Source organism: Cyprinus carpio, chromosome A1 (assembly GCF_018340385.1).
Source record: "Cyprinus carpio isolate SPL01 chromosome A1, ASM1834038v1, whole genome shotgun sequence".
Classification (NCBI taxonomy): domain Eukaryota; kingdom Metazoa; phylum Chordata; class Actinopteri; order Cypriniformes; family Cyprinidae; genus Cyprinus; species Cyprinus carpio.
Window position 1 is genome coordinate 31528925 of NC_056572.1, and position 11306 is coordinate 31540230.

At 36.3% G+C, this 11306-nt stretch overlaps 1 protein-coding gene across 1 annotated transcript; it reads left to right on the forward strand.

Moving 5' to 3' along the window:
* Positions 1–4390: 4390 nt before the first annotated feature.
* On the forward strand, positions 4391–9290 carry etaa1a (ETAA1 activator of ATR kinase a). Its single transcript, XM_042762318.1, is given in 6 exon segments — positions 4391–4718; positions 5749–5883; positions 5972–6045; positions 6145–6245; positions 6462–7937; positions 8741–9290. Coding segments are annotated over 6 exon segments (2058 nt in total). The 5' UTR covers positions 4391–4582; the 3' UTR covers positions 8877–9290.
* Positions 9291–11306: the final 2016 nt, after the last annotated feature.

The window sequence follows — 11306 nt, forward strand, 5'->3', positions numbered from 1 at the left end:
ATAGTTTACATTTTTGCTGGAGTATTATTTGTTTTATGGTATGTTGTAGCCTATGTGTTGTTGGTAAGTGGACTGCACAGTGCACACTGGAGCGGGTGTGTAGCGCCCTCTGTAGGGCACGAGAGGTACTGCTTTCTCCTGTGGCTTGTATTGTAGATGACTTGTTATTGTTTTATTGTGTGGCTTGTATTTTATATGTAGCTGGGGTTTGTTTTGTTTATAGTGAATGTTTAGTCAATAGCTGGGGTAAATTAATGTCTAGTCCATGTCCAGACAGTATTTCCTCTAAAACAGGAAGGAGGATTGAATGAGAGAAAGTGGCTTATGAACATGGCTTGTGGTTCGGTTGTAACAGAGCCATCTGTGGTATGAAGGTGAGTTATGGTCAGTGAAATTGAAATGTCTGGGTCGGATTTTAACGCTTGATCTCGCTCTTCTTCCACTTTCCTGTTTAAACTCACTGCCAAAACAAACCCGGCATCATCTCAACACTGGAGAATCTTGAAGCTGATCCAAAACCATGTTTATAATTTTTACAATTTTTTTTAAGTTTTTTTATTTTATGATCTGAAGCAGTGTTTATGTTTGTGTTATGAGTAGGCTAAATGTTTCAGTTATTCCTACAGACCTTTAGCTGTACAGGAGTACCGTATGTTAAATAAAATCTACAGTATTTTACAAGATTACTGTATTTTTAATGAAATCTACAGTATTTTTACCATAATGCATCTAGAAATGTTACTTTTAAACACTGCATTATATATATATATAGTACATACAGTATAGTACATAGTACATACTAGATGTGTAGTACATACTAGATGTGTGTAATTATTTTTATATTTATAATTTTTATAGGATATGAAAATGTTACATGTGCCCTATATATATATATATATATAAATATATATATATATATATAATATATACTATAATATATTTTATTTAATTTTTTGCATTGCAGTAATAATAAGTCAGTGGGGAAAATGTGCTTAACTGTCATAAAAATTTTGATTTTTTTCCTAAAGGCTTCACTCTATTTAATCAAAATATAATTTATTATTTATTATTTACAGCAATGCATGATTAACACATACATACTGTTTTAACCATTTAAATCATGCATATAATAAGAGGTGTCCACAATCGAAACGAGGAAATGAAGGGATTGAATATCTCTCTGGATCTGTTTCAGTTCAAGGGCAAAGAGAGAAACGAAGAGAGGAGAGAAAGAGAGACAAACAGATGGGTGTCGGGTTGTCTTGTGAAAGCTTGTAACAGGACAGGAGGTTGCTCTCGTTTGAAGAAGCAACTGGCTTCATTTAACAAAGACACAGACTTACAGTAGTATCCTAAAACTATTTCTGTCTAGTTATCGTTATAGTTATTGTGCTTGGTGTGAATGGACCTTAAGCGGCAAATCAGAATGTCAAATCACAAACATACAAGAGCTGAGCCTCCCAAAATCACTCAGGCTGAGATGTGAACCGCTTGATGGGTCAGTGTATGTACAGTTAGCAGCCGACCCCTGTGTGACCCTCGGCCGAACCACACCAAAGACAGGCCTGTGAGTGATTAAGCAATTTCACACACACATATATACACATTCAATCAGCTCCTCTAATCAGGACCTAACCACAAAAAAGGCCAACCAGGGGTCGTTAGGTACCTTTTCTGATGACATCATCAGGTTGCCGCGGGTAACCGGAGCTGGACCGGCTCTGGAGGTGCTATAAGGGGTATATTTTAAAGGGTTTCCCAATAGTATATTGTTTGGTTTACAGCCATTCATCAAATAAAAGTCCTAGCAGTGCAGACTCTGTGTGTGTGTGTATACGTACCCAGCCCGGGCTCAGATATAAACATAAGTAATCTGTTGAGGTAGCTTTAGCAGTGACAGGGCAGTCAATCAGGCCTCTGTCTACATGTCAGCCTGACAGCTTAACAGTTCATGGGAGATTTATTAGCCACGGGTCAGATCAAATAATATATCCCCAGTCTGCTCTTGTTTAGGATGACTTAGCGCTATTGATTAGACTCACCCGTGAGGCCCCTTCTGACACGGGCAGAGCTCACAGGAAACTCTGCTAAATTGCCAAACCACAATATATCATGCTTTGATAATTCAATGAGATGGTCTTCATTTATCATATGGTGTGAATGGCTACAGTGATTCTGGAAACATATCTTTATGGAACTTTTATAATTAAATTAATTAGTGTTTAAATAAATAAATAAATAAATAAATAAAAGTTAATTCTGTTATGACTTTTACTCTCATGTCATTCCAAAATTGGTATGAGAATACATACAGCTCTTTTACATACAAAAACAGTTCATCAAACATCAGTCAATGTTTAAAAAGGACCAAAAGCACCACAACAGCACTACAAAGTGGTCTAGTTTTTATATTCAAATGATTTGTGCTGTACAAAAATTATAATAAACATGAAAAGGACAGAAAATATGAGTTTGGAATGAATAAATAAGGGTGAATAAATATAAATAAGATTACAATAAATAATTAGATTAAAATAAGTAAACAAATAGATAAAAATAAATAATAAATTCGATTTTAACAAACAAACAAACAAACAATAGAATTAGATAAAAATGAATAAATATATAAATTTAACAGTATAGTATTGAAGTGAGTAGAAAAAAAACTTAAGACTTAATAGAAAATAAATATAAAAAAGACCAAAAAACACAAAGCTGCACATTTTTATAAATTTTTTTTACAATTTAAGTTTAGATAAAACTGTTTTTAAAGTGTAAACATAAATAAATAAAAATTAAGAATAAATAAAAATTAGATAAATAAAATTAAATAAATAAATAATTTGATTAAAATAGGCAAATAAATACAAATTATAAATAAATAACTGAAAAATAAATAATACAAAATTTAATAAATCAATAATACATCTAACAGTATATATTTTATAATAAACAGAAAAAAGAACTTAATGGAAATTATGGAAACTAAACATTTTCTGAATAGTATATTAAATTGGTATAGTATATATAGTATGGCAATTAATTTAGTATAAACTGGGTCTTTATGCATAAAACAAATATATAGCTTCCTTTCAGGATGGGGGTCCCTTGCAAAAGGTTGACAGTATTTAGGGGTCTGTGGCATCTAATAGACTGAAAACCCCTTTCTTTATGCTGCAAGGCAAAAAATTCTGACGACCAGTTTGAGCAGTAATTTGTTTAATGTTAAGGTTACTGATTAACAAATCGTCAAACTTTCTGTTAACAAAATAGCTCGGTATGACTACTTAACCTCTAAAAGGTCGATCACAAGCGCCTTTAAATTTATGTCCAGCTCCTGCAGCTATTTCCTGTGTTACGTTACCCTGAAATAACTCTGAAGCTTTGCAGCGGTGCAGTCCACAAGCGAAGTATGCAAGAAACCAAAAAATAAACATATAAATACATGACTGAGTGGAAACATGCTGACATTTATACAATGTAATCACTCCTTAAGTACAATAGGACAAAGGATCTGACAAGCTGAGATCTCTATCAAGCATTATTTGGACACAGCTCATTTCAGAAAAGAGCACACACATAATGTGCTGTGATTGCAGAGCAGTGCAGACACTGACCTGCGCTGACACGGACACACAGAGCTCCAGACTGCTGTCAGTGTGATGATGAATACCTGCAGCAAGAGATCAGAAACACTGGATTCAGTTTTCTCACAGAACATTGGCTTACGACCATTTCAAAAATGCAAGTTTGGTATGAAAAACAATAGTTTTGCCCAAATACCATAGTTCCTACAGTTTCTGTTGCTGTGCAAAATCATAAATTAATCAAGGATCAGTATCTCCCTCACGGTTTCAGGTTATTTTTCTCATATTTTTGATGACAGTGGTTTCTTACAGCAGATTTAAGACCCATAAGACTAATTCACCACGAGTTGTCTTGAGATTTTCCTTTGGGTTTTAATAACAGGGTTTTTCAATTCATGACTAATATAACATCTGCAGTATACATAACTTGACAGTACCTGGGCGCTTTGATGTCATTATGTAATTACATCTTATGTAATGCAACTACGAACATATGTTTTTAAAAATAAAACATAACTGCTTCAAAATCGGTGTTTTTAGTATAGTATGTGTAGTTTATATTGCAGAACAAATCGTCCAAGTATTGTCAACAATACAGCTACAATAGCCTACTTGGCAGATTTATTTATTCCTATTATTATTATTATTATTATCATTATTATTATCATCATCACTTATATATACATTTTAAAATTAAATTCACTTGAGACAACCGCTTTGCATTCGCTAAATTATCAATATGTAATTAGCTGCCTTATTTTTGTCAGCTATTTAATCCTAGCTATATTGTGTAGGTTGTATGCGTCGCTCTTGCGTAGCAGCTACGCACACCCGACGTCCTCGAGCACGTTTCCGCAATGAATCCTGGGAGGAACTGGGAGGAACTGCGTATTTGGCGGAATGTTTGAACAATTTATACAAATCCAGGCTCACGATGGCAGCGAAAAGCACAAGTAATATAATACCAACTCGGTGATATATTAACTAAAGACAACATGGAGGGCAGAGGCAGTCAGGAACACCGCGAGCGAAATGAAATCGCCAAACTGACGCAGATGAAGTCGAAAGTAAACAGACTGAGACGCAGCCCTAAAGCAGCGACACTGAACCCCGAGCAGATGCGCGACACGGGTAACACATCACCCCAAAACACACTGAAATCTGACTCACTCATGACCAGTTGACATCTCCGACTTATTGTTTGAACGTTGTATTGCTTTTATGTAACGTATTTAGTTTAATATTAATAAAATTGTTTGTGTTTAAGATTGTTATGGTTATTTTATTTTTATTGGTGTGGGTTTGGACCACAATTTTTTTAAATTGAGATTTATACATTATCTGAAAACTGATAAATAAGTTTTCCATTGGTGTATGGTTTGTTAGGATCAGACAATATTTGGCTGAGATGCAACTATTTTAAAATCTGGAAACTGAGGGTGCAAAAAAATCAAAATATTGAGAAAATCGCCTTTAAAGTTGTCCAAATGAAGTTCTTAGCAATGCATATTACTCATCAAAGATTAGGTTTTGATATATTTATGGTAGGGAATTTAGAAGATATCTTAATGGAACATGATCTTTACTTAATATCCTAATGATTTTTGGCATAAAAGAAAAATCTATAATTTTGACCCATACAATTTATTGTTGGCTATTGCTACAAATATTCCCCAGAGACTACACGTGCTACTTATGACTGCTTTTGTGCTCCAGGGTCACAAATGGCAGTGCAAACTTTAAGAAAAATGCTTTGGCCGGTCTCAGGCTTGACATCAATTTGATAACTTTAATTATTTTGATTGAACCATCTTTGACATTTTATCAAATATCATAAAAAAAAGCAAGGATAGCATAATAGTAAAAGAAAGTTAAGAACATTTTAATAAAATAGTAGTGCAAACTTTAAGAAAAATGCTCTGGCCGGTCTCAGACTTGACCTCAATTTGATGATTTACATTATTGTGATTTAACTATCTTTTGACATCTTATCAAATTTCATTAAGAAGGCAAGGATAGCATAAAAAGGAAAGTCCCACATGTCAAAGTACTATGAAGTTTTCGGTTACTGCATTAAGTAATTAATGTGCATCGCAGAACCGTCAGATGCAACCATGTGTCTGTATTAAAGCAGGTGTTTTGACCTGCGTGTGTTTTATAGCAGAGTTCAAAACCCCTACACGTCCAGCGAGAGGCCAGTTCAGGAGACTGATCCCTGACGACTCGCCCAGCAATGATCCGGATTTTCATCAAGATATTATATGGGACACGACATCTCCGTCACCCGTTCGTCATGGTATGCATGTCTATTAGACTTGTGCGTTTTTGTAATTCTTCTTTAAATGTGCAGTATCCAAGTATGACAGAATTGCATTTATTTCCAGGTCGTGGACAGAGGAGAGCTGCAAATGTCAGAGCGGTGGATATATCGGACATCGCCAATCGGATCGCACCAAAGGTTTGCTCGAGGAACATAAACTACCAGAATGTTTTCAGTTCAAAACAAGTTAAGTGTTAATGTCAAATGCTGTATTGTGATGTATTTGTTTGTTTGTAGAATGGAAGACTAGAAGAAGCGGATTCGTCTTTGCTGCAGTGGATTGGGGACAGTGCCATTCCCTGCACACCAGAAGTACAGCAACCCAAAGCCAAGCCCACGTCTTGTATTTGATGGAGTGTTTTGGAGACTGTGGATTTTACTGTTTTTTTTTTTTTTTTTTAAATACATTTTTTTTTTTAATTCTTTAAATATTTATGCTATTTGATTTTTCATTACTTATTTAATTATAAGCACCTATATAATCACAAATTAGTAAATGAATGAAATCATATAAACGATAGGAAAAGGTATGTCATCATGTGTTTGTATTGCAGACAGAGCACTGTGGAAGCTCTAATGCGGCTGGCGAAGCAGTTTGACTTCAACATGAGGCAAGATGAAGCTCGAGAACAGAGCTCGGATGCATCGGGTTCAAAACGTTCTGAGGAACAAGAGCCGCCGCATGGCGAGCGATTCAGTGGCTCTGCTCTAAAACCCAGTGAGAAACTTGTCGATGAAAGGGGACTTGATCAGGAGATGGACGATGATCTTGATTTCCTTTTCGATGGGCGTCAGGCGTCAGATTGTCGTACTCAGGAAGTTCCTGAGAGAAATCTCGGCATTGAGAAAGCCAGCGCTTCACATAAAGGTTCTGCATCCACTACGTCAGAAAACCATGGCAGTACACAAGTTAACAAGGCCGATGATTTTGATGATGACTGGAACAGTGACGGTTTACTCGATGACTCGTTGCTGTTGGAGATGACGCAAAACCCAGATCTGTTTGCTGCACCGAAGTACAGTTCGACACAAATACAAACTCATGAGAATCGAAATGCTTTCAGTGCAATGGCAAACCAAAAACAAGAAGCTAAAACTGATGTTAAATGTGGCACATTTCAAGGGCAACAGACAAAAAGTGAGCAAAGTTTTCAGCAGGGCTCTCTAATACAGGCCAAGCCAAGAATCGGAAATCGTTTGGAAAGTAATTGCACAAATCAGGTTTTTCCCACGAGTAAAGCGTTGCCAGTTCCTCTAAGTTGCTTCAGTGGCAAACAGAATCAGCGCAAGACACAAGTAGCACAGCTTCAGGTTATTCAAAATTCATCCGAGCTCAACGCTGGTTCCTCAACGCAACATTTCCAGCCAAGGACCAAAGAGACGCTGCCATCCACCGGCCCCAGTACTATAAAACCTCCTCATTCAAATCCTCCCAGCATGCACCAGAATCCAAACTCTGGAGGCATTAAACAAGGAGAGGATGCCGTTACAGCCAGAGATGGCTTTGGTGATGTTTTAGATGAAGACCTGGACTCTTTTTTTGCGTCTGATGACATCTGGGATGACGGAGTGGAGGACGATGATCTGTTTTGTGAGGCGTGTGATAATCTTGAGGAGTTATCTGGCAACGCCACAAACAAGCAGCAAAACACCACCGATACATGTGGTGAGTGTGATAATCTAGAGGAGTTTTCTGCCACAAAAAAGCAGGATGATAATGTTTAAGTGTTAAGTGAAAAGATGTAAGTGTCTCTGTACGGCCAGAAAGCTCATGCGGTGAACTCCGGGCCTGCAGGACTCTGCTCTAATGTGTCATGTGATGCAACGAGACCATCTGGCCCCTCAAGTAATGGACCGTATAAATTCAAACAGGTGAGAAGCTCCTCTGTGGTGGGACGTGGGACCTGTGCTGTTCCCCCCACACAGCAGGGGCACGAGAGGGGCGTGCTGGCTGTCCTCCAATCAGATGTGAGAACAGCAGAAGGTCATCAGTTCAAAAAGCCGTACAGTGACCCGTTAAGGTCCACTGCAGGGGCTTGATGTCGGTTCTCATTTCCAATGTTTTATTACTGTGGTGTGCAAGTGTTATGTCGGGGCATTTTAACTTTATTTTTGATCAAATTAGTTATTAATTTGATAACATTAGTTTATATTATTATTTTAATAATTATATTTAAAATAGTGTGAAAAATCTAAAAATAATCAAGGATGTTTTCCACATTGTTTTCCACTAATTTAGCGAAATTAAGAATATTTAATCATTTTCATTTACATGCAACCATATAATCAATAGTAATTAATGATATTTTTGCATAGTCACTTAATTAAACATTTAGGCAAAAATAATGATAATGAACATATGTATAATATACACTACCATTGAAAAGTTTGAGGTCTGTAAAAAAAAATTTATGTTTTGTAAAGACGTATCTTATGCTCACCAAGGCATATTTGATCAAAACCAGTAATATTGTGCAATATTATTACAATTTATAGTAACTGTCTATTTGAGTATATTTTAAATGTAATTTATTTCTGTGATCATAGCTGTATTTTCAGCATCATTACTCCAGTCTTCAGTGTCACATGATCCTTTAGAAATCATTCTGATTTGATGCACAAAAATATAAATAGAAATTTTTCTGTAACATTATAAATGTCTTTACTAAGACTTTAGAACAATTTATTGCCTCAGTGCTAAATAAAAATACTCAATAGTTTTTTCTAGATCTGTTAAATAGTTAAAAATAAAAAACCCTAGATCTTGGTGTGTTATATTCATTAAATATCTGACTTGCATCAAGTTTTCCAAAACGATTGTTATTCATTGTCTGTGTTTTTCTGTAGATGTGTGTAACTCTGGAGCCGTGAGGTGCAGTGATGCTGAGATCGAGAGGAAGAAGCAGCAGGCTGTGGAGAGGCGGAGACTCCGGATGCTGGCCAATCAGAACCTCAGAGCTCCTGTCTGATTCACTGTTGCTATGGAGATGCAGAACAAAAACAGGTATACGTGTATATAAAGAGTTACAGTGTGTCTACACCACAGCAATAACTATTCCCATTATCTTTGTGGGTTTATGGGTTATAATGGGAGTGATCTAGTTTTCTGCATCATGCCGCTTGTTTGTGGACCAAAACTCTTTAGGAACAATGTAGGGTCATTCGTATCTGTACAACATTTGACTGCTCAAAAAACAGATGTTAATCTGAGGTCACATGCTTAGTATTATGCCTGTTTGGGCATCAGATAGCAGATCCTAGATCAACACTTCTCATTTGTCATTACAAAAATATCAGGAGTAGCTGCCTTTTTTCACCTCAGTCACTTTTATGCAGATTTTATGTAAATTGTATAATAAATATTTTCCTTCAATTTGTTAAAAAAGTGTAATGTTTACTTTGCTTAAAGTAAATCACCCTTGTTCATTTAATTTTTTTTCATTTATGATGATGTAGAAGAAATTTTACAAACTGTGGTTGGTTGATTTTATTGTTTTTGTCCTTTTATGAGTCTAAAAGAAGCAGCCCAGAATATTACAATGACCTAAAGTGAGTCATGCATAGTATTTATTGAGATGGGATTGTCATTGTAATTAAGGCATTAATAAATAACTTGAATAAAAATACTCTGGATTTTTCATCTTTTTTTATATCTAACTGAATTTTATCTGTTTCAAGCATTATATCAAGAGCTGCAGACTGATATGACCGTACTGAATCTTATAATGCATTTATTTTCAATTATTTGTCATGGAACATTTATTGAGGTGTTTTCAGAAAATTAGCTGTAGAAGTCATAAAAAGTGGAAAAGTTATGGTTGCAATTAACATACAGTTGTATTGGTCTTTTTGCTGGTTCTTCTTTGAAACGTCCTTATATTGTTATATGTGACCCTGGACCACAAAACCAGTCATAAGGGCCAGTTTTTTGAAACATAAATAAGCTGTCCATTGATTTTTTTTTTTTTTTTTTTTTTTTTTGTTAGGATAGGACAATATTTGGCCGAGGTGCAACTATTTAAAAATCTGAAATCTGTGGGATTGAAAAGTCTAAATATTGAGAAAATCACCTTTAAAGTTGTCCAAATGAAGTTCTTAGCAATGCATATTATAAGTTTTGATATATTTATGGTAGGAAATTTACTAAATATCTTCATGGAACATGATCTTTACTTAATATCCTAATGATTTTTGGCTTAAAAGAAAAATTTATCATTTTGACCCATACATATATTGTTGGCTATTGTTACTCACGCTACTTATGACTGCTTTTGTGCTCCAGGTTCACGTTTGCATTTTCAGATTGACTGTCAAGCACATATTTAAAGGAATAGTTCACCCAAAACAGAAAATTTGCTGACAGTTTACTCAGCCTCAGATCATTCAAGATGTAGATGAGTTTTGTTTCTTCATCAGAACAGATTTGGAGAAATGCAGCATAACATCATTCGCTCACCAGTGGATGCTCTTCAGTGAATGGGTGCCGTCAGAATGAGACTCCATACAGCTGATAAAGACATCACTGTAATCCACATGACCATCAGTTAACATCTTGCGAAGCTGAGTGAAACAAATCCATTAAGAAATTTTAACTTTGTACTGTCGCTTCAGTTCTGAAAGTCACAGATAAAGCACCGTTTACAAGCAGAAACAGTTCTAAGCAAATACTAAACTGGAGTGGTTTGGGTTATTATGATGTTTTTATCAGCTGTTTGGACTCTCATTCTGACGGCACCCATTCACTGCAGAGCATCCATTGTTGAGCAAGTGATGTAATGCTGAATTTCTCCAAATCTGTTCCCATGAAGAAACAAACTCCTCTACATCTTGGATGGCCTGAGGGTGAGTTCTCAGGGAAACGGCTCCTCCGTGGGTCTGTTTCTCATCATTAGCTCTCTGACACCTGTCTGACGCCGCTGTCCTCGGACACCTGCGGCACACATGACTGCTTCTGAAAGTCGAGTCTTGTTATCAGGCTGCCGGTGTGTAACTGTAGCTAGTCGCACAGAACTATGAAAAGCCCCCGCGGGCCGGGGATGCGGTTTCACCTGACCAGCCAAGCGTCCAGGCACTTACCTGCTCCGCGTGTTGTCTGAACTCTGATGAGGACAGCATGAATGGAGCGTTCTGGTGAGCTTGTTGTCGTACATGCAGAGATTAGTGTGTGTTTTGATATGCGGCTGACCTGAGGATTACATACCTGAAGTCAAAGGTCTGCATCTATGCTTCATTAACCACTAGCAAGTACACACATTAGGATGATGTGGCTTCCGTTAAAGCTGAAAAATACCCCCATTTACACCAATTTAGTAGCTTGTCAAATTTTTGAGGCGGGTTGTGTTTGATCGATCAAGTTTGATCAGTTGTGTGCTTAAAAACTGGGAAACCTGGAAATGTCA